Source organism: Bos indicus x Bos taurus, chromosome 19 (assembly GCF_003369695.1).
Source record: "Bos indicus x Bos taurus breed Angus x Brahman F1 hybrid chromosome 19, Bos_hybrid_MaternalHap_v2.0, whole genome shotgun sequence".
In the NCBI taxonomy this organism is placed as follows: Eukaryota; Metazoa; Chordata; class Mammalia; order Artiodactyla; family Bovidae; genus Bos; species Bos indicus x Bos taurus.
Window position 1 is genome coordinate 26,031,376 of NC_040094.1, and position 26,043 is coordinate 26,057,418.

Genomic DNA, 26,043 nt, shown 5'->3' on the forward strand with positions numbered 1-26,043 from the left:
CCAGCTTTGCAGGCCTGCACTCAGCAAGCTGGAAAGAGGCAGCACAAGAACTTTCAGAATGAAATGTTTTCCTAACCCTCTTGTCACAGTCATTCATACCCAACACGACGATGCATATTTTTAGTCACTTCGCAGAATTTAAAACACACCTCGAAGGCGCCAAGAAACACCAGCTTGGGGATTAACTCTGCTCACAAGAGACAGTGGGGCGGACGTGGGGAGGGCTGCCTTGTGCTGCATCACCCGTTGCCTGTGCCATGACTCACTGTGGCCGCCACCTTCACGAGATGCACCTGCCCATGGATGTGGGATCTGGAGCAGCCTGCGGTGGGAACTGAGCTCCCAGCCCAGGTATTGCACCAACCCCAGGTCAGTGCCAACTCTGGCACCTGCTAGCTGCACGTCCATGGTGGGGTCATCTCTGGGCCCTGGAACCTGTATGTGGAACACAGGACATAATTCTGGTTCCCCAGGCTCTGTCTCAGTCTACCATTCTGTCCTCAGCCCTTTGTACAGGATTTTCTTTTCAATCAAAGCTGCAAACTCATGAACGGGGGACGGAGCTTACCAGAACCACAGCACCTCTGAGATGCGTGACAGTGGAGAATGTAATCCCGAATACAGAAGCTAACCCGACACTCTCCACAGGGGATGGGGCTCCCTGCCCCTCCAAGGGAGAACCTGGGGGACTTCCAGACCATCTAAAGCCTATCCTCCTATCTACCCCCAGAGAGAGAAACTGACACCAGTTAGGGTTCTTGTCTAGGGTCATGCCACACACCAGGGCAGAACTGAGTTAGGGCCCAGCTTCCTGTCTCCCATTCAGGGCTTTGTCATGCGCTGCTGAAGCCTGATGCTTGCGGTTACTGGGCCCTCAGGGGACAAGGCCCCCTTTTAATGCCCTGTTTCCAAGGTGTCCCAGTTGGAGCCCTGTCTCTCCCTGCCAGGGGCTGCCTCTCTGTGGAGCATGGGTAGGGTCTCGGTGTGCACACAGGAATGGGTCCAGGGGGAGGCTGGGGGCTGGATCTGAGTTTCCATGGGGAGGTGGGCGACATAACCTTCTGTGTCTGGTGGAGCCCTGGACCAAAACCCCCACCAATCATGCTTCTCGGTTCTTACAGTAGCCCTCCCTGAACTGATTAAATCATGGCGGGTGCGTAGCTGCTGGAGCGGTCACGGGCTCTCCCACCCGCGCTCCTGATTTAACCATCTGAGACCCTCTCTCCAAGATGTCCACATGCCCTGAGCTCCAGCCCCCCAACTGTCCCCCAGACTCTCCGCTGCGGTAGGGGGTGGAGAGGGAGGGCACTGAGTGGGTGCCAGGGAGTCCTACTTCCCGCACGCGGCCCCTAGCTCCGTGGTTCCCCACAAACCCCTCCGGGTCCTCGCCAGCCTCGGCGGCCGCGCGGCTCCAGCATGACTGCGCCCCCGTCGGGCGGGAGGGGCTCTGCGGCCCGGCCCCCTCTCCGCCCCCCGGGGGCAGCACGTGTGGGGCGGGGCTGTGGTTCGAGCCTGGGGCTGATTGGGCAAGGGCCTGGTGGGCGGGGCCGGGCCGCAGCTGTCAGAGCGGCGGCGGCGGCGACCGCGGCGCATCGGGCTGAAACGGTGGCAGCGCTGCAGCCGGGGCCGGAGCGCAGGAGCCGACGGGGCCCGGCCGGGATGGTGCAGCGGCGGCTCCTCGGCGCACACACGCACTGAGTGGGCCCAAGCTGGGCCCCGCGCCCCCCGCGCCCCCCGCCGCCCCGATCCCGGCCGGCATGATGTGCCTGGAATGCGCCTCGGCGGCGGCGGGCGGCGCGGAGGAGGAGGAGGCGGACTCGGAGCGGAGGCGCCGGCGCCGGGGGGCGCAGCGAGGGGTCGGCGGTGGCGGTTGCTGCGGGGCGCGGGCAGCGGGCGCCGCTGGAGTCGCGACCGCGGACGATGAGGTGCAGACGCTGTCGGGCAGCGTGAGACGGGCCCCTTCCGGACCCCCCAGCACCCCCAGCACTCCTGGCTGCGCAGCGGCTGTCAAGGGCCCGGGCGCGCAGCAGCCCAAACCAGCCAGCTTGGGCCGCGGGCGGGGGGCAGCCGCCGCCATCCTCAGCTTGGGCAACGTGCTCAACTACCTGGACAGGTACACCGTAGCAGGTGAGCGAGTGCCCCACCCAGTCCGAGTACCAGGACCCTCTGCCTGGAGGTACCCCGGGGCAGGCCCCCTATATCCAAGCCTTTCGTGGGGTCCCTAAGGGTCTTCGCCTCAGGTACCACTGGGCAAATGATGCCCCCAAGACCTACTGATCCAATCCTGGGACCGCCCCCGCACCCCCCGGGCCAGGGGTAGGGGGAGTCCCCACCCCTGGAGTAGCCCGCGCGTCCCCGCCAGCCCTTGACGTCCCATCCGTTGTCCTCTTCTGCGAGAGTCTCCTTTGCGTCTCTCTGCGTTCTGGCCTTCGCGACCCCTCCCGCCCCAGCCTCAGATTCCTGGGCCTCTCCTCCCCTTCCCCCAGCCCAGGCGGTCTGTCCGTCCGTAGCCGGTCAGTTCCTTCCTTCCTCCGCCGCCTCCACTCCCCTGCGTGCGTGCCGCGAGTGCGCGCGCCCCTTGCGGGTGTGCGCCAGAGGAGACCAAGTGTGTGCTCGCGGGCGGCGCGGATGTGTGTGTGTGAGCGTGTGAGCGCGTGGCTGACAAAGGCTTGGGGCTGCGGGGAGTGGAGGGAGGGGCGGGGCGGGTCCGCGGCGCCTGGGGACCCAGGATGCGGTTTGCAGCTGGCCCTGGCTAGAGGCCTGAAGACTCTTCCCTCTCTTCTCTGTCGCTTGGGGCCTGGGGTAGGGCGCAGGCCACTGGGGCAGGAGAGGGACTGCCTAGTCCTCTGTGAGCGTCTCCGGGAGCCAGCCTCCTCAGGGAGGGATTAGGGTTCGATAGAACAACTGAGTTCTCGCCCGGAATCTGCTCTTCTGTGCTTGGTGTGTGACCTTGGGCCGGTCTTAGTTAGTGTTTAGGTCTCTTCCCCGTTCTGAGGTGGGACCCTCTGGGGATGAAAGAGCCTTCTGGGAATTCTAATCTGCTGGCTTCCCTCCCCCAGTTCTCAGGGGTCTGTGAGCAGGGACTTTTCCCTAAATTGAGCTGCTCCTGGGTGGGAATGGTGCAGCCTTAAGAGAAAAGGACTTGGGCCAGACTTGCATGTGGGGGCTCTCTGCCATAGGAGACTAGTGACTGGATCCCTGACATCCTGGCCCGCTGGCCCCAGAACCTGCCTAACCACAGTTTAGTAAAATCTGCAACTACAAAAAAAAAAATTTTTTTTTTTGGATAGACTCTACAGAGAACTTTGTGCCCGTGACGAGAAGCGAATCCTGGCCTAAACCATAAAATATAATGCCACCTGGGTCCCCTTTGCCAGGACTCAGTCTCCCTGTCTGTTGAATGGGGTTTTGTGTCAAGTGCTTGGAGAGCAGAGGCTTCTGCCTTCCCCGACTCCCACTTTCAAAATCTTTTATCTCTCTGTTCCTCTCTGTGGGGAGTTGAAAGGGGGTACCCCTGGCACCAATTTCTGGGACGAGCTGTCCCCAGGGGACTCTTACTTGGTCTGGTGAGCTGGAGTAGTCAGCACCATCCAAGCACACCAGCCCATCTCATGCATGTGCCATCCTGCCTGGGACCTGGGAGCTTAGGTGCCACCCAAAAGTGGGGAGAAGTCAGAGAACACGGGCGGGGGGGTGGACGCTGGGGGGCAGACCTGCGGATAGTCAACTTCTGTCCACAGATGAGCAAACCAAGGCCTTTGTCCACAATGGCTCAGAGAGGGCACGACAAAACTGGCATTCCATCTAAATCCATCTACCTGGTTCCTCCCCTCTCAGCTGGTCAGTGAATGGCCTGCTTCTGGCTCTGTCACACCAACTTCTCTTTTCAGGCCTCAGACCACCCCCCACCCCCACCCGACCCACACTCTAACATTCTTAGGGAAACCGACTCTGTTTACTGGCTGAGGTGGGAGGGTGGGATCAAGGAGGGCTGGTACCTATCTGCCCCCACCCCCACAGGGGTCCCAGAGTCAGAATGGGAGAATAAGATAGGAAACTTTTGGTAAATTGGTAACAGGGAGTGGAGCAGTAGGGAGGAAGGTCCTGAAAGCTCTGTGCAAACACTGTCTGAGCTGTGCATCCCCTTCTGTCCCGCCAGGGAGGGCCGGGAGCTCCTGCTCCACCCTGCCCCCAGCACACAGCACACACAGATTTCCTCTCCGGATGAGCCTGCTCCCTCCCTCTCTCTTTACTGTCATTCTCCTACCACCACCCCCTTGTTGCCAAGTTCAGTTTTCAGGAAGATTTACTGTCTCTATGGCAACTACTATGGCTTGATGTGTCTTGGGAGGTTGGGGGCGGTTTGGGGGGATCACAGGGGAATGGTCATCTCAGGCTTCAGTCCACCTGTTGCTGACTGTCCAGCTGGGACAGATGAGGCGATGCTGACAGTCCATGGCTCAGTCATCTTGGATATTTGCACCCACCTGATCCCTGAAAATCTCACCATCTGGCCCTGGCTCCCCCATCAAAAAAAAAGAAAAAAAAATGGGAGAGTTCCCACACTCTTCCTTTCAATTCATCCTGTGCATTTCTGTTTTCATGGAATAGACCAGCTTGGTCCAAAAGAAATATAAGGCAAACCACGAATATAATTTAACATGTTCTACGAGCCACATTTAAAAAAGTAAAAAGACTAGATGAAATGAATGAACATTTTATTCCACTCACTGTATCCAACATCATCAACATAGAAGCTGTTGATGGGATAGTTTGCCTACTTTTCATACTGAGTTTCAAAACTCAGTGTATTTTGCATTTATAGCACGGGTCAGTTTAGACTAGCTGTATTTCAGGTTCCCAAAAGCCGTAGTAGCTTGGGGCCACCATGATGGATAACGAAGGTCTAGAGTCTTTGATGCCAGAGTTCACGTCCAGGCTCTTCAAATTCCCAGCCGTGTGACCTTGAGGATGTCGCCTGGGTTCCGGCTGATCACTTCCTCCCCTCTACCTCCCAGGGTTGTAGTGTAACTGAGAATGTCTCTTATGCCCAGGACAAGGCCAGACTCCTAGGAGATCTTCACTTTTCCTTGCTCTTCCATGGCTCTGCCCAAGCTGTGGCCGCCCAATCATTGTGCCCTCCTATTTCTCACTTTCTCACAGTTCCTTTTAGGATTCCTTGGCAAATCCCCCGCTTCTTCACCATCCTGGGAACTCCAGTAGGTTCTGCCTCCATCCTGGCATTCCCAGCGCCACCGCCACGGGGTGATCGAGCTAATTACGGCTTCTCCTCCTCCTCCTCCTCCCCATGAGAACCCCCTGAGGGCAGCAGGCCTCAGAAGCAGGTGAGAAGGGCCAGGCTCCCACTCTGGCTTTTCTTACTGAGCGTTGCTTCAGTTGGATGGAACTGATGTAGCCCAGAAGCTATCTCTTAACCCTGCCCTCCACCTGCCTGGGTGGATGGGGACGTGGATGCTGGGAGAGAGCTGGCATTTACCCAAGGTCACATGGTAGGGAGGAGCAGGATCAGAACCCTCCAGTGTGGTCTTCTCTCCAGGGCAGGACAGAGCATGCCACCCCTGCTTCTGACCTGGAAAACTGGAGACTCCGCTGGCCAGGGCTGAAGCCCTCCAGGCAGATGAATTTCAGCTCAGTTCAACAGCAGCAGTTTGAGCTCCCCTAGGGCACACGGCTCCCACTCCCAAGGCCCCTACCAGCCTGGCAGCCACTCACTCTCCATTCTGAGCCCACTTGTGGCTGCCAGGTCAGGAGAAGGGGTGGAGCCTCTCATTTGAGGGTCCTGAGTCTCACCTTACCAGCACAGCACCATGGTGCCTGAGAAGCCTGTGCCCCCGGCTTCCATTCTTCCATCTATAGAAGAGAAGCAGAGCTGAGGATGTAGGAGGCAGCATTCTTTTCCTGGAACCAGGCCCAGCAAGAAGGAGTTGGCATGGCCCTGTTTATGGTTGCTGAATGACTATTTGAGAGTTAGGGGACTATTCTCCCCTAACTTCTCTGGGGGCACCTGTTCCCTTCCTGAGACCCAGTTTCCTTCCCTTTGATCCAGCCCCTTGGCAGACCAGGCACTTGAAATCGGGTGGAGCAGGGGCTGGTGAGGAGGAGAGGCAGAGCCCTGCCCTGGGGGAGTCTTTTCTGCCAAAGAAGCTGAGACCGGTATCCATGGCAACCGCTCACTAACACAAACCCAGGAGAGAGGAGTACAGGGACCCAGCCTGGAATGCAGGCCTGGCAGGGACTGGGGGCTTCCCCAAACACCTGAGCTGGGTGCAGGAAGAGCCGCCAAGCATGGGCTCTTGGCTCTTTTTCTTTTTTTTGTCTGCTTTGTTGAATCTGTCCAGAGCTAACACTTAGGGGAACGGAGGCTCCGGACCTTCTGCAGTGTCACCTGAGTGTGTAGAAGCCAGGTCAGTCCCCATGCTCTGTGGCTATCTCTGTGGATAAGGATTATCAACGCCACTCCCGCCCTCCCCCCTCAGGTGGCTTCGTTTGACCTCTTGAGTGGCCCTGCCTTGGTCACCACCAAGTCAGCACTACGTAATGTCTGCAGGGCGGGGTGTCCCAGGGCCACATTCCAGAATGCCTGTCTGATAGGTCAGTGTCCAGGTGCACCGCTGGGCCAGCCTGGAATGCCAGCACCCCAGTGACTAACCACTAGCAGCCCATTTTCAAGCTCCTTTTTCCTTCTTAGGCACCTTCTGGTTGGATCTGTTGGCACCTCCTTTGTGCAGTTGACCTGTCAGAGAAGTGCCTTGAAACTCACTACCTTGGTTTGGGACTCAGGGCCAGTGACCCTCCCAGCCTCTGCATTTGTTTCTCCTTTGTGAATGGGGCAGGAAGGCTGCAGGGTATAGCCTGGGCTGAGAGGGAGGTTGCGGGGCCAGAGTTGCTCAGAGAGGAGTTTCATGTCTCTTCCCTGACTGGAAGTGGCTTTTGTTTCTGCCTGGGTGTGAAGTGAAGTTGTTCGGCCGTGTCCAACTCTTTGCGATCCCGTGGACTATAGTCTACCAGGCTCCTCCATCCATGGAATTTTCCAGGCAAGAGTACTGGAGTGGGTTGCCATTTCCTTCTCCAGGGGATCTTTCCAACCCAGGGATTGAACACAAGTCTCCTGCATTGCAGGCAGACACTTTACCGTCTGAGCCGCCAGGGAAGCCCTGGGTGTGGGGGCCTGAAATCCTGAGGGTAGATAGGGGATGAGAGCACAGGAGGCAAAGAAGACACTGTCTTGATCCCCAGGCTCATGGGGCTGGGCTCCCCATGGGCCCTGACCATCTCCTGGGCTGCTCCTGGCTTTGTCAGAGTTGCTGTGTGACCTAAGGCAGATCCTGACCCTCTCTGAGCCTTAAATCCACAGTAGAAGATTTTGTTCCTCTTTTTCTGTGGTCAGGGTCTTGCTCCCAAGGGTAGTATGGGGCACGTGACTTGGTCTCAGGGACTCTCACCTGCTGGACTTCGGCTCTGCCTATATCTCCCTTTCCCAAGATAGCCAGGTCTGTTTCCCTGTTGCTTCAGGGGCCAAACTTAAGTTTTTGCTGATGGGCCTCCGTGGTGCCTCTGCCCTCCTTCCTGGAAGTCTTCCCTATGTCCCCTCCACTCTGTCCCACATCCATCATGGCACCTACCCCTGTTATAGGCTAGCTGTCTCCCTCCAGCCTCAAGGATTGCTGAGCCTGGGCATAGGCTTGGCTCTTGTTGGCCGACTATGTGACAGAATTGAGTTGCCCCAGCCTGGCCTGACCCCAAAGGCCATCCTTCTGGGCACTCGTAGGTTTGGATGACCCTGGACCAGGATAGGCCCCTGTGGCCGAGGCTGGGGCTTCTCTTGTGGTGGCCAGTGCTGCCCTTTTGTGCTGACCAGGGCTCACAATGAGCTACAAGCCTCGTGTCTCCAGGAAGGAAGTGGGGGCAGTGGTCAGTGTGGTCCCTGTCTGCCCTGCCCGCAGACCTGACAATGGGGCTGCCTGGCCCCATGCTGAGCAGAATGGCTCCTGTACATGCAGGAGGGCACTGGGGTGGTTCTGCCTCTTCTGCAGGTGGGGCACTGGAGGTGAAGGGCTGGTCCCAGGTCACACTGCCAGGTGGGATGAAGCAGGACGCTGGTCCTCTCTGGTCCTGGCCCTCTCTTGGTGGTTGAGGGGTTGGTGGAAGGAGCCCTAGGTAAAGATATGGCTGAGGGCAGAAGCACTTCTTTTAGAGTGAGAAAGAAGCAAGAATGATGCACTAGCCAGAGTTTGGAGGTTAGGGGTGCGGGCCCCATCTCCCGCCTTGCCCTCAGTTCTCTGCCTCCATGGTGACCTTGCTGGGGTCTTCTCCGCTCCCCGACCCCTCCGTTGTGGAGTCTTCATGATCCTTTCCCTGCCCGGCATGAACTTGCCAAATGGGATCTCTGACCACAAGGAGCACAGTTATGCTTTGTAAACTGTAGAGGGCTGTGCCTGGGGTGGGGTGTTGTTCCTTAGTCACACACTGTTTGGAGCACCCAGGTGAGAGTGGCTGGTGTGGATGTTGAGAGGGGGCTGGCTGCAGCCTCTTTTCTGGTGTTTTCTGAATCTCAATTTTCCATCTGAGAAGTGGCAGCGGGTGTCGCCGGTCACCTTAGCCCGCTTGCACAACATGCAGGGAGACGGCTGAGGGTTCGTGGGCTTGAGCCATGCCGTTCCGAGGTCTCTTATCTCTCCCTACCCTCTCTCCCCTCATACATTCTTGGCCTTATCCTGGGTCTGTGTCCACACAGGCCACACCCTCCATGGGTCACGATAAGGGTGTGACCACCTTGTCCCCAGCCCCTGGTGGTCTTGGGAGTCCTTGAGCCAGAACAGGGCCGGAGAGGCTGAGGTGGGAAAGGAGTGGCCCTGCAAAGCCCCCAAATTGCTAAGGCTGAGTCCGGTTCCAGGAAAGCCGGCCCCAAATGATAGACCAGAACCACAGGCCAGAGGCCCAGCTGCCTGTCTCCGCCCACTCTGGGCAGAGAGGCTTGGTGGGGAGTAGGGGATGGGGTGGGGTGTTGGGGGAAGGCTCTCTGCTCTCCTCAGGCTGGCGGGGTCTGCAGGCAGGGCTGTGGGTAGGGAGGGGTGTTATGGGTGCTCTTTAAGGGGCCAAGTTTGGAGTCTAGGTCTTCTAGGGAGAGGCTGAGACTGTGGAGCTGGGGCCCCATCCTCATGGTCCCTGCAGAGATGACCACTAGGCTGTCCTAACATTGATGATCCAGATTTCTAGGCAGATGTGGGGAATAGGAGGGAGAGTGTATATAAAACAAACTCGATTAAGATTTAGGATGGACACAGCAGGGATGTCTAGGGATTCTGGGTCACTCTCAGATGGGCAACCTGGGCCCCAGAATAGAGGCCAGATGCTCCCAGAGGTCACTCAGCTTGTCCCTGGGGGATCGGGAGAGGGTCTTGCCCTGTGGACACTCTGGGGCAGGTAGAAGTGAGCTTTCTTGACAGCCCGGGTCCCTGGCTGAGGAACTGCCTTGGTCAGTCCCTTCAGGCTCAGGAAGGAGGGGGTGGGTGCTGGTGGGGCCAGGCTGTGGTTTCTTAGCCTGAGCCATTCAGAGCCAGGTCAGCAGAGCCAGGCCCTCAGGCCCCTATAATTACCGGGGCGGGAGCTACGGCCCAGTACGGTAGCAGGGGTGAGACTTCCAGACTGAGCCAGCTGTAAGGCCTCCAAAGGGGACCAGGGTCCCTCCAAGAGGGACCGGCCAATGGCAAGCGGCACCGGCCATCTGCCCCCATTTTGGAGAAAAAAACACTGAGATGGGGCTTCCCATTCTCCAGAAACCGATCAAGGACAGGACTCTTGCCCCATGAGTTAATGATCTATGATCGGGTTTATAAGGTTTATAGCATTTATTGACTACCTACTGTGTGCTGAGCACCATTCCAAGCATTTTACAGGATTAACCCATTTAAACTTCACAAGAACTATATAAAGCAGATGTTAAAATTTATTCTTGTTATGGTATATAGATATACATACATACATACATATATATATATAGGAATATTACTCAGCCACAGAAAAGAACAAAACAATACCATTTGCAGCGACATGGACGGGCCTAAAGATTGTTATGCTGAGTGAAGTGCATCAGACAGAGAAAGACAACTATCATATGATATCGCTTATATGTGGAATCTAAAAAAAATGGTACAAATGAACTTACCCGCAAAATAGAAATAGAGTTACAGATAGAGAAAACAAACTTATGGTTTGTTACCAAGGGGAAAGGCAAGGGGAGGGATAAATTTGGAGATTGAGATTGACATGTATACTCTGCTGCTGCTGCTGCTAAGTCGCTTCAGTCGTGTCCGACTCTGTGCGACCCCATAGACGGCAGCCCGCCAGGCTCCCCCGTCCCTGGGATTCTCCAGGCAAGAACACTGGACTGGGTTGCCATTTCCTTCTCCAATGCATGAAAATGAAAAGTGAAAGTGAAGTCGCTCAGTCGTGTCTGACCCTCAGTGACCCCATGGACTGCAGCCTTCCAGGCTCCTCTGTCCATGGGATTTTCCAGGCAAGAGTACTGGAGTGGGGTGCCACTGCCTTCTATACTCTAGTATATATAAAAAAGGTAACTAAAAAGAACCTACTGTATAGCACAGAGAACTCTATTCAATACTCTATAATGACCTACCTATATGGGAAAATAATCTAAAAATGAGTGGAGATATATGTGTGTGTATATATATATATATATATATATAAACTGATTCACTTTGGTATCACCTAAAACTAACACGATATTGTAAATCAAGTATACTATAATAAAAATTAATTTAAAAAATTAATCCTTGTTACAGAGGAGGAAACTGACACAGAGAAGTTAAATAACTTGCCTGAGATCACATAGCAGGAAAGGTGGAAAAATCAGAATTTGAACCCAGAGCCTAGGAATTCAGCTATGCTGCCTGCTACTCTGAGAGAGGCAAGGTGGACTGCACTGGATGACGAGGCAGAAAGAGACCTTGGGATCACGTCCCTACCTTGCATCTGAGGCTGGTCTGAACTGGGGGCTCCTGACATCAGTGTGGATTTCCTCTTACACCGCAGCCTTTTTGAGGACTCAGTGATGTCAGCAGGTTGGGTTCTGGACCTGGCTCCTCTGGGGGGGATTGAGGGGCCAGCAGTGATGGGGAGTCACTGTGAATATCTGTGACCAGCCAGATGGATGAGTCAGGCCAGATTTCATCCAGCTCTGGGGGTACCTCAAGGTTACAGGCATCTCTTCAATAAGAGCCCCAAAGGAGGGAGCTGGGGGGTGGAAGAACCTTGGTAGAAATGAGCTTGGATCTGGGCCCTGGATGAGGTGGAGGTTAACAGGTAGAGATGAACAGCCCAGGAAGAGGGCACGGCTGTGTCAAGGCTTTGGAGTCCTGTGGACCATGATGTGCAAGCCACAGGGGTTCAGACCACCCAGGCCAGTGGTTTCCAGCTACCTGGACAGTGTGTTAATAGATTCCTGGCTTTCGCTTCTAGACAGGGTGATTGTGCAGATCTGGAGCGTGGAGGCCTCAAATGCGAGAAGTCTGGGCTGAATTTGGGTGGTAATGCAAAGCCACTAAACCCTAGTGCGGCAGCCACGCTCAGTGAGCTAATAATTTGGTTCCACTCTCAGAAGAGTGTCTGGCATGTAGTGAGCCCAGAGTACATGTTAACACCCATATTACTGTTGTCATTAGCAGTAGTATTATGCACAAGGGTCCGGGGCCGTGTGTTTTGAAGACCCCCTAGGTCTCCAGAAGATAGTGAAGGACAGGGAAGCCTGGTGTGCTGCAGTCCATGGGATCGCGAGGAATTGGACACGACTGAGCAACCAACCAACAACAACTTAGATGACTCTGAGCCCTGGCCAGAGCTGACAACCGCTGGGCCACAGCCTTAGCTCCTTGAGTCCAGAGACTGTCTGTGATCTCTGAAACCCCAGCCCAGGACTTAATAAGAAGCTGATAAGTGCTTGTGTGATCAGGCTGCCTGAGGGGTGCTGGGTGGATGGGAGAGGCTGGAGGCAGGGAGTCCAGGGAGGATACCAGTTGGAGATGAAGAGAGAGAATCCTTGGGACCCATTCATGGGAGGTGAGGGGGTTTCGTGGCCGACTCCCCGGTGTCTGGCCTAGGGAGTGGACCAGGTGGTGGAGTCGTGGAATTGGGGTCCAGGTGACTGCGATGCTGAGGGATGAGAAAGCCTGTGGGACTGAGCCACCAGGAGGCGGTTGGCTTCAACAGAGGATGGAGGTGAGGACATTGAGTTGGGAGGGATGAAAATTCTTTTAAGAACTTTAGCTATGGAAATTCCCTGGCAGTCTAGAGGTTAGGACTCAGCGCTTTCACTGATGTGGCCTGAGTTCAGCCCCTGGTTGGGGAACTAAAAAAAAAGAAACAAGAACTTCATCTGCGAAGTGTTAGTCGCTCAGTTGTGTCCAACTCTTTGCAACCCCATGGACTGTAGCCCACCAGACACCTCTGGTGTCCACAGAATTCTGCAGGCAAGAATACTAGAGTGGATAGCCGTTCCTTTCTCCAGGGGATCTTCCCCACCCAGGGATTGAACCCGGGTCTTCTGCATTGCAGGCAGATAGATTGTTTACCATCTGAGGCACCCTGCCTCCTGCAGAGTCCACAAACGCGCTCACCTCTCACTGATACTGGTGGTAGAAACAGTCCTACCTCATTCCCTCTACCACCCGTCTTTTTCTCTCCCTCCTTCACAGGGGTGAGGGAGGTGCTGACAGCACAAGGCAAGCCAGCAGCTAACCCAGGGCCAGCTCCCCAGGAGGCAGAATGGGCAGCTGGCCTTGGACAAGAGGCGAGCCCCTTGGAGGCTTGAGAGGGGTGTAATTAGGGTCAATGGGTAAGAAATTCAGGTGCTCCTGCTTCTGCAGAATGTTTTTTCTTGGCTCAGGGACAAGGACCCCGTGGACAGAGGACAGTCGTGGCTGTGGATTTGGGGTGACTGCCTGGAGAAGCCTGGATCGGGGGCTGTGGCCATGGGTGGGGGGAGTTGCGTGTGGGATGGAAGCCCCACCTTGCTCACCCTGGGCTGGTGGAATGGGCTGGGTCTGAGCTGTAGGAGGCTGCTCCTGGGCGTGAGGCCCGTCCTGTGACCCACTAAACCTCAGCCTCCAGGAAAGAGGCTAAAAATAAGGCTGTGGTGAAGAAGGGAGGGGGGTTGTGTGGGTCCAAGCCAGCCTGGAGCCCAGAGGAAAATCTGAGACGACCGTCCGGGCTGCTGTGACACACGCTTCCCGTGCCAGTGGCCAGTGGGATCTCACTCGCCTGCGGCAGTGGCCCTTTGCAGGCCTGGAAGAGGGAAAACAACCCAGAAAGGCTTGGGCAGGGCTTGACCTGGAGTCTTACAGCCCGCCCGAGGCCCTGTTCCCTGGGGGGGTTTCTCTGACTTTCTGCCTGGAATTCAGGCCTTGGACCCAAGGCTGGATTGCAGGGGGCTGCTGGTTTCAGATCTTGCCCCTGACATTTTGTGTGCTGTCTGACAAGCTATGTAATTTCCCAGAGCCTCGGTTTCCTCCTATGTAAAATGGGGATGATAACCCTAGATCAGCATGGGTAGGAGGGCTAGAAATACCCCTTGTAGACTCGCACACAGTGCCTGGAACTTAGCAGGAACCAGCAACTAGGGGCTTTTTGCTCCTGGCCACAGCGGGTCCAAGGAGCTCATATCCATGTCCCTGTGTCTTCTCTGTAGAACAAACTGATCCTAGTGTGACAAGCGCTAAAACAAGGATGGACTTCGGAGAGTGGGGGCAACGAGCTCTCTCCCTTTTGGGAGGGGGAGAAATCAAGGAAGACTTCCCAGAAGAGGAGGCATCTAAACTAGTTTTGAAGGAATGGCAAGAATTAATTCAGTCAACAAAATTGCGCCAGGGTAAGAAGAGGCAGTAATGCTCAAAATTCTCCAAGCCAGGCTTCAGCAATACATGAACTGTGAACTTCCAGATGTTCAAGCTGGTTTTAGAAAAGGCAGAGGAACCAGAGATCAAATTGCCAACATCACTGGATCATCGAAAAAGCAAGGGAGTTCCGGAAAAACATCTATTTCTGTTTTATTGACTATGCCAAAGCCTTTGACTGTGTGGATCACAATAAACTGTGGAAAATTCTGAAAGAGATAGGAATACCAGACCACCTGACCGGCCTCTTGAGAAACCTATATGCAGGTCAGGAACAACAGTTAGAACTGGATGTGGAACAACAGACTGGTTCCAAATAGGAAAAGGAGTGTGTCAAGGCTGTATATTTTCACCCTGCTTATTTAACTTAATTGCAGAGTACATCATGAGAAACGCTGGGCTGGAAGAAGCACAAGCTGGAATCAAGATTGCTGGGAGAAATATCAATAACCTCAGATATGCAGATGACACTACCCTTATGACAGAAAGTGAGGAGGAACTAAAAAGCCTCTTGATGAAAGTGAAAGAAGAGAGTGAAAAAGTTGGCCTAAAACTCAATATTCAGAAAACTAAGATCATGGCATCTGGTCCCATCAATTCATGGCAAATAGATGGGGAAACAGTGTCAGACTATTTTTTTGGGCTCCAAAATCACTGCAGATGGTGATTGCAGCCATGAAATTAAAAGACGCTTACTCCTTGGAAGGAAAGTTATGACCAACCTAGATAGCATATTCAAAAGCAGAGACATTACTTTGCTAACAAAGGTCTGTCTAGTCAAGGCTATGGTTTTTCCAGTGGTCACGCGTGGATGTGAGAGTGGGAAGCTGAAAAATTGATGCTTCTGAACTGTGGTGTTGGAGAAGACTCTTGAGAGTCCCTTGAACTGCAAGGAGATCCAACCAGTCCATTCTAAAGGACATCAGTCCTGGGTGTTCTTTGGAAAGACTGATGCTAAAGCTGAAACTCCAATACTTTGGCCACCTGATGCGAAGAGCTGACTCATTGGAAAAGACCCTAATGCTGGGAGGGATTGGGGGCAGGAGGGGAAGGGGACAACAGAGGATGAGATGGCTGGATGGCATCACCGACTCGATGGACATTAGTTTGAGTAAACTTCAGGAGTTGGTGATGGACAGGGAGACCTGGTGTGCTGCGCGATTCATGGGGTCGCAAAGAGTCGGACACGACTGAGCGACTGAACTGAACTGAACTGAAAAAGAGGCAGCAGGTATAGTTAGGGGGGCCATAGGTAGATTGGGGTGGCTAGAGCATGGGGGTAGGGGTTGACGCCCTGAGAAGTGAGGCTGGAGGGTGATGTTGGCAGGGCTGAAGCTATAGCCCCATGGCTTGATGAAGCCAGGGGAGGCACCGGTGATGGTGATTATGTGAGAGGGCTGTGATCAGATCAAAAAGCTACAGGCCCTGGCTCAGGACTGGGAATGGGCTGTGAGGCGGGGAGGTGAGTGTGGGTGGCTTCCCGAACTCAGCCAAGCCACCCATAGCCCCTGATGGAACTTGAGGCCTCTGAGTCTGAGTCGGGGGCACCTCGGAGGTCCCACTTGATGGCTCTGCCATTCACAGACCCAGGATTGGCCCCTGGTTTCCGCCTTCGAGGTAAAGTCGCAGCCCGCCCCGGTTATTAAGTCGTTAGCTGGGTCTCACACAGCCTCTTCATTATGGGTAATTATGGTGAATCCTCTCTGGGTATTAACAAGGAGGAGACCAGCTGCTCTTGACTGTCAGGCTGCTAGAACAGGAAATCCCTGGGCATCCCAGCCCTGCGTTTTGGGTCGGGGGGACAGTGGCATCTTCTGCAGCACCGGCCACTGGACGGGACCTTCGTACTGTGTTTGGATATTCCACTTTCAACCATTTCCCTGTGACTTTGAACTTGTGGCCTGACCTTCTGTGCCTCTGTTTCCTCATCTATCCAGTGGGACGATAGTACCAGCCACCCAGGGTTGTGTGAGGGCTAAACTGATAAAGCACTTAATGCTCAGTAATAGGAACCACTGGAGAAGGAAATGGAAACCCACTCCAGTTTTCTTGCCTGGAGAATCCCATGGACAGAGGAGCCTGTAGGTGGGCTACAGTCTATGGGGTCGCAGTGTCGGACACAACTGAGTGACTAAACAACAACAAAACAATATGAACTACCATCATTTTAGATGCTGGCGTCAGCATCGCTGTGTTGAATTGTTCTAGGAGTTCCTGGAAGGCGGGGTCTGGTCCCTTCCTCTGTCCCCTGTGTGGGGAGCTCCAGAGAGAGGCCCTGTCTCCTGTCTCCCCTTTTCCTTCTCAGTGCAGACGTGCAGTGGTCAGGGGGGCTCTGGCCTGTGGTCCGGCCTCCTGTTGTCCTGAGATAAGCTGAGGCAGAGGCCCTGGGGCCTGTGGGGGCAGAGGGTTGTGCTTACCCAGGAGCCCTGGTAGAGGGCTGGGTGAGGTCAGAGGGGGCCAGGACGTTGCTGGCCCGGTCCGTCCACAGCTGTCGATCGTTTCTAATTGTCCTAGTTACTAACCCCGTTGACGCTCCTAGCGGGAGTGCAGAGGTGGTTGGAAGTTGGGTGAAGGGCAGACATGACCTCAAAGGCTCCCATTCCCCCAGGAAAGCAGGCCCAGAGCCCTACCTGCTTCCCTCTGCATCTTGGCTCCTCATTGGAAAACTGGGGGTCCTACTATACTCCTGAGGACAGCTGGGGGGATGTGTTTGTGCACATGTGCAGGTGAGCAGGTATAAGCATTGCCTGCATGCTCTCACCACCCTCTCCTTGGTCAGAGGGCTTTCCCTGCAGCTTTCAGAGGCTGCCTATCCACTCTCTGGGCTGTGGGCTTCAGGGTCTCCCCTGAGGGCAGGGTCCACCTCTGGGGTTCCAGCTCCTAGTCTGGGGCTGGGCTGCAGGTGGGCAAGAGGCCCAGGCTGGCAGTAGGAGGCTTGCCTGCCCTAGGTGGGCTGAGTGATCATGGAGGAGCCTCGCTTGTCTGCTCCTCGGACCCCACACTGGCAGAGTGCAGGGTTAAACACTGCAGGATGGACACTTGGCCTCCATGGCCCCCAGTGGCCTGGATAACTGGGCAGGGTGGAGTTCTCTAGTTGGGGCCAAGCTGGACCCAGAGGGGTGGAAAGAGGACTGAGTGGAGGCTGAGGGTCACTTGGGTGGGCAGAGGGGTGAGGGTGCCCTTGGCTCAGGCGTCTCCAATAATCACCCTCTGTCTTCTCCTCCCAGGCGTTCTTCTGGATATCCAGCAACACTTTGGGGTCAAGGACCGCGGCGCCGGTTTGCTGCAGTCAGGTGAGGCCCGTCTCCCATCCTGGTCCCCCAACCTGGCTTTCTACCTGGTGGGGATTCCCTGCCCATCTCTTCCGTGGTCCTGACTTGCTGAAAAGAACGTGAGCTTCGTGTCCAACATCCCACCTTGTCACTCACATAAGGCGCCACTTCTCCCAGTCTCTGCTTCTATTCTTGTAAAACAAACAGCACCTGCCCTCAGGGCTGTGGGTAAGAACGCAGGCACCTGGGAATCACCTCTCAGATGCCAAAGCAGGAAATTCTAGCTGGTCAGCCTCGGAGCAGTTTGCAGACCCAGGGCAGGAGCCTGAGAAACCTGGGTCCCAGACTAGACCTGGGTCTGAGGTTCTCGGCCCCTCTCGCCTGAGATCCTGGCCTTGGGACTGATGGGGAGGCAGGGCCCACCCTCCCTGGGCCAGGGCAGCACAGCAGGTGATTATGCAGTTATTCCAGCCTCTCTGCCCCTCCCTCCAGGGTCCATGTCAACCTTGCGCCTGCCCAGTGGCCCTGTTGGACCTGAGCTCCTGGCCCTCCCACGGGCTGTGGCCCTGCTGGCCGTGCCCTCAGCAGGACCCCCATGCCGGGGCAGAGACTCGGAGCCGTGTTACATTCTAGGGCTGGTCCTGACCCGGCCCTGACCTTGCTGTGTGGCTGGTTCCCTTGGCCCTGGTTTCCTCGGGCTGTGAGGCCCAGCTAGATGTAGGGGAGAAGGTCTGTGGTCTGCATTCCAGTCTGGGAACCCCGTCCCCTCCCGGGCTCTCCGGGGAGGCAGGGGTGGAGAGAGCTGGCTCTGTCCAGGAACCTGCCTGACCTGTCTGGGTGGCATTCCAGCATGCCTGGTGCCAGGCCTCCTTGAGCCACAGCCACTCAGCCAGGCTCCGTTTCTCACTTCCTAGGTGGGGTCTTCTGGGCTTAGAGAGAAGGCAGATGTATAGCTCCAGGGTTCAGCCCTAATAGGTGAGAATGGACGGAGCTGGGACTGGGGCAAGTCTGTGGGGCCCAGCTTCTCCTAAGGGCATCCAGGTCCCCCTCGCCTCTGCAGACATCACCTCCCAAGCCCCTCTGTGGGCTCCTTGCCCCCTCCCTGCCCTTGCTTGGCCTCCTTTGGCTCGGTCAGAGCAAGTCATCCTGCTTTGGAGCCTGGGACAGGTTCCTCCAGCCTCCTGGGCTCCGGGCAATGCACTGACCAGCACTTACAGCCTGGGAGATGGGGGAGACTGAGGTCAAGCCCGATGGGAGTGTGGGAGGGAGCAGGCTGCCAATCTGGTGAGGGAAGGGCAGGAGGGAGCCTTGTTGCCCATCCTCCTCCCTCCAGAGCCCCTGAGTCACTGGGGACCCAGCCCAAGCCTCATCCCCTTCCAGGTTGCTGACTGATTTTCCTCCGCTTCCATCTCCTCCATTCAACCCCCACTGATGGAGGTCAGGACCACCCAGGGAGAGGGTGGGAGGGCTGCCAGGGTCATGGCTTTGCCACAGTTATGTCCTGGGCTGTGCCTGTCTTGGTTAAGAGAGAAGTCATGGCAGCCCCTACTTATCCCTGGTCACCTGGTTGGAGGTGGACAGACCATCCACAGCATCATCTTCTTTGATTCGTCCTCCTCCAAGCTCCCTTTGGTCAGCTTCACTTTCAGGATGGAAGCATAGAGGTCAAGAGAGGGGAAGTGACTTGCTCAAGGTCTCATGGTGAGAGAGTAGCTGGCCTGGCATTGGGACTTCTGCGTATGGGGTCTTCTTGGCTTGGGATGGGACACAGACACTCCTGGATTGGTGAGGCTTGTCCCAGGCGTCAGAGTGTCTGGCATCTCAACATTCTTTGGGTGAGTGCCTCTAGGCCGTGGTGAGCATTTCCAGCACTCTCCAAGACCCTCTAGTCTTCGCCCTGTGGTCCTCATCCTACCCCCTACCCTGGGCACCAGCTGGGAGGGTTCCCCAGAGTGTCCTTGCCCTTCTGGCCAACTGAGCCAAGAAGCCAGGTGGGCTGGACCAGGACGTGACTCAGTGGGCTACCAGGCAAATCATCAAATTGGCCTGGGCCCCAGGCACCTGTCTCTTCTCCAAGCACTGATAAGGTCGGAGCCAGGTGGAGGGCGCCAGCCAGGTGTTGGTGCTTGCCCAGATCAAAGGGCCAGGATTGAGGGCTGGGATGCCTGCTTATTTGTGGGCACCAGGGGCTGCTGGGCCAGGAGACAGGGTTGGGGGGCAGGGGCGGAGAGTTTGGCCTGGGCCTGCCCGTGCTGTTTTCCCTTGGGGACCAGAGCATGAAGACTGGTTTGGGAAGAGCCTACTTTTGGCAGCCCCCTCGCATATTGCTGCCAGCTCTGAGCCAGCCCCTCGGCTGCAGCAGCCATAGCTCAGCCTCTGCGAAAGCCCACAGCAGAAGTACAGCTCTTGGGTCTTGCTGTCTTGGGAAGTCAAGAGTCCCCAGAGCCCACACCTAAAGGGGCAGCTGTTGCCAAACCTACTGCTCAGCAGACCCTGTGCTAGGCTCTGCCTCGGACTCAGTCCTTGCATGCAGGAAGATTCCTTGTATTGATGGGAACAGAAGACATATTTAGTCCCCATCCAGCGGAGACTGTGGGAGCCTGGGGTGGTGGTGGTTGTAGCAGAGAGCGTGGACCTAGCTGTGTCTGGTGGCAAGCCAAGACTTCCCCAAGGAGGGGACATTTGAGTGGGGCTTTGAAGGATGACTTAGAGTTTGCTCAGGGGAAAGCAGGGCTTCCCAGGTGGCACAGTGGTAAAGAATCTGCCTGCCAATGCAGGAGACGTAGGAGACTTGGGTTTGATCCGTGGGTCAGGAAGATCCCCTGGAGGAGGGATGGCAACCCTCTCTAGTATTCTTGCCTGGAGAATTCCATGGGCAGAGAAGCCTGGTGGCTACAGTCCATGGGGCCTTTAAAGAGTAGGACGTGCCTGAGCACACACACACACACGTACAGGGGAAAGGACTTCAGTTAGCTTGTTGATTTGTCAGAGTTTCCCCCTTCCAGCTGGATAAAATATGTCAAGAAAACATATTTAAATGACATAGCTGAGTTTGAAAGCTAAAGCTAGCAGGGACATTTCCAGGTGATAGAAACAAAGAGTTGAACTCGGAAACAGGAGTGGGAGCTAGTACCAAAGCCAAGTGGGGACCAGCATATGTCTTAGAAGCTTGTTACAGTATTTTTAATGTAAACATTTTTTATCACGAAGACTTTCAAATATACACAAATCATAGAATAATGTAACAGGTTTCCATAGAGCCATCACCCAGATTCATCAAAGTATGACTAGTCTGGCCCAGTTTCCAGACTTGGGGGTATTTTTTACTTTGAAGATTGTGCAGAGCAGATTTGGGTCCCTGTGTTTTTAGTTGATCACCAATATCTGGGTGATTCAGTTTCTGCCCGGGGCAAGCTCCCTGATTTCAAGCTATATACCCAGGCTGATGGACAGTTTTTCCATCCGTGAAAAGACATGGCTTCCTTGGTTCAGCATTTTATCAGGGAGCCGAGTCTAGCTCGTGCTTTGTACAGGCCTGGGAATTCAACCCACTTCCACAGACAGGCATCTGTTTTCAGGAATCCCAGCAGAAACAAGTTCCAAACTGCTCCTTAGGGAAGCTGTCATGACCCAGGACCTGCACAGGACACAGGTTACAATTCCCACTGAAGACAAACCCAAATTCAAAATGAACAGAGCACACAGGGAAACCCACATTTGTGGGAGAGAGTCCCCCAGCTCCGAAAATGGGGAAACCCACTCCTAAAGCATTAGAACAGACTCATTTGAAAGGACTTTACGTTAGTTATGTTTAACACTCAAAGCTCTAAAGAATGAGTAGAATTTATAGGACTAGAATAGCACATTATTTAAAAAAAAAAAAAAAAAGAGAGATGTTTAAAAGCCCTAAATTCGAAATTCCAGAGTGAAAAATATAAGTATTAAAATAAAACATAATTAGATGAGTTAACAAGTAGACTAGACCCAGTTGAAGAGAAAATAAGTGAATGAGAAGCTGGATCTGAGGACACTGGCATAAATGCAACTCAGGGGAGCGGGGAGTGAGAGTGAGGGCTGTGCTGGCTCTGGTGTGAATTTTGTCGTGGGGAGAGCTAAGGTGAGGGGCTGGGGACAGCAGGTGGGGTCTGATGGTGTGGAGCATCTGGGTTTTGTCTGGAGGCAGCGGGGAGCCAGAGAAGATAGCAGATCAGGGCTGGTCCCTGTAAGGTGTGTGCATCAGGAGGGTCACGCTGAGGCTGAGTGTGGGAGCAGATGGAGGGGGAAGCTGGGAGGCAACTCAGGGCTGGGGTTTGTGGCATCACGAGGAAGGGCTAGGATTCGGGGGCAGGGGACAGAGGAAGGGCCAGCTCAGACTGAAACCAGACGGCGCCTTTGCTTTGGGACTGAGTCTCCCTCCCCACTTTGCTCCCTCCCAACTTCGGCCAGCCCGGCAATATCCTCCAGCTTTGGCAAAGACTCAGGTTCTGCAGGCAAAGTTGGGCAGCCCCTGTGGCTGTCCCCTCACGGCCCTCCTGTCTGAAGGGATGCTGGAGAACCTCTCTTCCTGAGGCCTCAGTGGCCAGCCTAGGGTCTATATCCTGAGCAGAGTCTGCAAGAGGTGTAGTCCCCCTCCTTCCTTCCTCTTGAGTGTGATGGGTGTCCAGGCACCGATCGGGGGGTGGGCGCTGATCTGGGTCCTCCTGGTCATCTTAGCTGGCCTGGGCCTCCATCCTCCATATCCCATGGGCAGGCATAGCCTGACCCCCACCGCCCCTTGCCTGCCTGAGCTCCCTCCCTGCCCACAGGATGTGGAGGATGGCGAGTCTCCTTCCAATAATAAGTTGGTCAGATCCGGATTTTGTAAAAATAACCCTGGTCCAGCCCAGGCTGAGGTGGGGCTGGGTACGTGCTCCAAGGCCATGGTATGGGAGTCCAGGGCTCCCCCAGTGCAGACCTCACCCACTCCTGCTCCAGGACTACCTCCTCAGCAGCCCCAAGGGATGGGGTGCAGGGAGGGGGGTGGTGGTAGAAGGGTTCCTGGGGCTGCCTACCAGGGCTCAGAGCTCTCAGTGGGGGTTGCTCCGAGCTGTGGGTGCTGGCCTCCTCATCAGGCCCACCGGGAGAAGGCTTTCAGCCAGCACCACAAGAGGTGGAGGGCGCCAAGCCCTGATGACTTCCTGTTGGCCCTGCGAGGAGGAGGTGGGACTTCCTGGCGGTCCAGTGGTTAAGACTCTGCGCTTCCACTGCAGAGGATGCAGGTTCTGTCCCCAGGGACCTAGATCCCACAAGAGTCGTGTCCGACTCTGTGACCCCATGGACTGTAGCTCGCCGGGCTCATCTGTCCGTGGGATTCTCCAGGCAAGAATACTGGAGCGGGATCCTCCTCCAGGGGATGTTCCCAATCCAGGGGTTGAACCTGCGTCTCCTGCATTGGCAGGTGGATTCTTTACCACTGTGCTATTCAGGAAGCCAGTGCTGGGAGGCAAAAAAATTAAAAAGTGGGAAGGGGCATCGCCCATCTTGCAGAGGAAGCAGCAAGGCTCAGACCCAGCTTCTTCTGGTGAGCCAGGGGCTCCGACTCCTCCCACACCGCCCTCCGAGGCCCTGCCCCCTGCCTTGGCTCCCTGCCTGTGGCTCCATTGTCTGGGACCTGTGGGCTCAGCACATGTGAGCTGACGGAGGGCATCCCCACACCCTGACCACAGGATGTCCTCGTGCTGGGAAAGCCATCCCTGCCGAGACCAGGGGTGGGGCAGCCACTCTGCCCAGAAAGCTCTCCTCGAATAAACAGACTATGGGGTTGGCGGTGGTGGGCCTGGGAAGCTTCTAGCCTGGGCTGGTCTTTATTTTCATCAGAGCTTCCTGCTGGCTGGAGAAGGCTCTGGCCCTTTCCTGGGACATGGGTCACCTGTCCAGGCCTTTGCCCGTGTTGTTCCTCCCGTCGGGAATTTGTTTTCCTCTGGTCCCTACCTGGTTGTGTTCAGGCCTCTCTGCTGGCCTGTGACATCCCTGAGGGCCAGGAAAGGTCCTTTCTCTTGTCTCCCCTGAGCAGAAGGGGAGGGCTGTCAAGATGGATTGAGTCTTCCTGCTGACCTTGGACTCCCTTGTCCCCAAGGGGAAGGCCCTGAGGAAGAAGGGAGGCCAAGGTCAAGAGGGTTGCTGTGTCATCTTGAGCAATTTCCTCCACCTTCCAGTGGCTCCGGCTGTAAAATGGGACTCGGTGCCCTTTGGCAGGATGAGGGTGGGGAAAGGGTGTGGCTGCTCCAACAGGAGTCCACCTGCAGTCCTGGGTGCATCTGGCCACACAGAGCATGCACAAAACCAGTGGGGGAAGTGCCAGAGGGGTTGCCTTCCAGTTCCCCTGTGGACAGGAGGGTAGGGTTGGACCAGGATGGCTGGATGTCAGGCTGAGGCCTGACCCACCTCCTTCAGCCTCTCTGCATCCATCCAGTGGGGGCTTGTCTAGTGCTGCGGATCTCCCACTGCCCACTCACTAACCGCCAGAGTGCTGCGGATCTCCCACTGCCCACTCACTAACCGCCAGACCCGGTCCTAGGGGTTACGGCCTGGTCCCCCTCCCCATTCCCATCCCCTGCTGCTCCCTCCATCACCTTCCCAGCCTGCAGCCTCCTGCATCTTCCTGCTGTCCCTGACACACCCTGAACTTTCTCTGACCTTTGGAACATCAGCTGGGATCTTCTGCCTTCCCAGCCTGGCAGTCTGTAGTGTGATTTAGAGCAAGGACTTTGGAGTCAAGTTGGAGTATAAATTCTGCCTCAGCCACACACTAGCTGTGTGATGTCACTCCTTTAAGCCTCTATTGTATCTTCTGTGAGATGAAGATAATAGAATCAGATTGAGAGGATCTGTGCTTATGTCCAGGGTACATCCCTGGGCCTTGCCTAGAATAAATGCTCCATAAATGGTAACTGCAGTTATTATTAATGGTCAGCATTATGGCTCATTAACCAATATACAGTCATACGATTTGTAACTGATCTTTTGGTATTCTTGATTTTAAGTGTTATCATCACCACAGTAAACTCATATGGAGCCTTCAATGCCCATCTCTGGCATCACTGCCTCCAGAAAGCCTCCCTTCACTGTCTTGGCAGAATTTAGCCCTACTTGCTGGTTCCTTGGCATTTTAACTCTTTAAGCTGGGCAACCCACAGATGAGGTCTGCTCCCTGGTTGGACAGCGGGGGCAACTTCTACTCTAATTTTTTTTCTGCCCACTCCCCACCTTGCAGAGACAGGCATAGACTGAACGAGTCTTCCTTCTTCCCTAACATGTGGAGTCCTCAGGAGACTGCAGTCTCTTTCCTACCCCTATTCTGCTCTGATCTCAGGCAGATCCTGGGAGACAGACCCAGCAGGAATAATTCTTTTTCTAGATACGAGGAAATAATTTCTACCTTGACTGATCTACACAAGGGCCCTTTGTTGACCAAGGTTGACCCACTCTGGGCAGGGCGTGGCATTAAGCACTTTACAAGCATTATCTCAGTAGTGCCCAGAGCTAGCCGGGAGTTGCTATTTTTATCTTCATTTCACAGATGAGGAAGTTGGCATGCCGGAGGTGGCTTAGACTCCTGAGAGTTGATTGTTAAATTTTCAGGAATTGTGTGAGCTTGTTGTTAAGCACAGACCGTTGTTAAAAACTAAATTACATCAACTTACAATTAAACAACATATTAAAAACAAAGGTAATAAACACTCAAGATTCATCACTTCCTAATTATTTTACTGCCTTGTATCTATTATCTGCGTTCTTTAGGTTATTTATGTCTGTTGAATCTGGATGGTAGATTCATATACAGCTCTGTGGAACTGCGTATCTCTTCTCAATTCTGATCAGTGACATCATGTTGGGAGTTTGAAATCAGGCCACATTGGGAGTATTTGCACCATGCAAACTGGCAACACTACTCATCAGGGCCCGCCTCCCCCCGCCTTTTGGAGAGACAGTTGCTAAACATTTATCAGCATACCATGGAATGAGGAACAGAGAGGTTGTGACCTGCCCAAGGTCACCCCGCTGGCAAGGAACAGAGCTGAATTCGAGCCTGGACAGTGTGTCTGGAGTCCAGATTCTTGCACCTCTCTGCTGTGCTGATTCTGCAGCAGGCCCGCATCACCCAGTTGGGATTACAAAGTATCCTCACACCATACACACTCTCTGTCTTCCTCCAGAGGATAAGAGACAGTCACGTGGCCCCAGCCTGCCCTCCTCCCTCCGTCTGTCTCTTCTCTTAGGGGCGCAGGCCTGTGAGGGACCAGCCAGCCCCTGTGAACGTCCAACTTGGCGGTCAGAGGCCACCCTGTCTGCTCACCCGGCCTTTGTCTGGCCATCTGCCCGTCAGCTGCTGGTCCGCCTTCCAGGAGGAGGAATCGGGGGCTGCCTCTCCGTGTGACTGGTGCCTACCCGGCCTTGCTGGCCTCTTCATCCCACCTGGGACCCCCAAGGCCCCTCCCATCCTGCTAGAGCCATCCCCATGGGGTCCTCTAAGACTCTGCTGCTCTCTTGTTCTGGAAGAACAAAACCAGGTCACCTCACGCCTCTGCTCAGCATCCTCTGGTGTCTTCCTCTGTCACTAGAAGCCATAGTCACCTCAGTGGCCCACAAGGCCCTACCCCATCTAGCCTTTCCTCCAGGTCCCTCTACATCAGCTACTCTGGTCTCTGTTGTTCCACAAATATGCTAAGCCCACTTCTGCTCCAGGACCTTTGCATTTGTCCTCAATCTAATATCTGCATGATTCATTTCCTCATCTCCTCCAGGTCTTTGTTGAAATGTCACCTTCTCTGACCTTTCTATTTTAAATGTTTACGCTTGTATTC

General features: G+C 55.0%; 1 protein-coding gene across 3 annotated transcripts in view; it reads left to right on the plus strand.

Annotated features, from left to right (window-relative positions):
• Positions 1–1,598: 1,598 nt before the first annotated feature.
• Positions 1,599–26,043, plus strand: part of SPNS2 (sphingolipid transporter 2) — a 37,650-nt gene continuing 13,205 nt past the window's right edge. For 2 of the 3 annotated variants that reach the window (XR_003506666.1, XM_027516681.1), the window contains exons 1-2: positions 1,599–2,127; positions 17,156–17,221. Coding sequence is in view for 2 of the 3 variants with exons in the window: in XM_027516681.1 (XP_027372482.1) it covers positions 1,758–2,127; positions 17,156–17,221 (436 nt within the window). In the remaining variant the exon portion in view is untranslated. The remainder of the gene's footprint in view (positions 2,128–17,155; positions 17,222–26,043) is intronic. The other variant, XM_027516680.1, reaches the window with a different exon arrangement.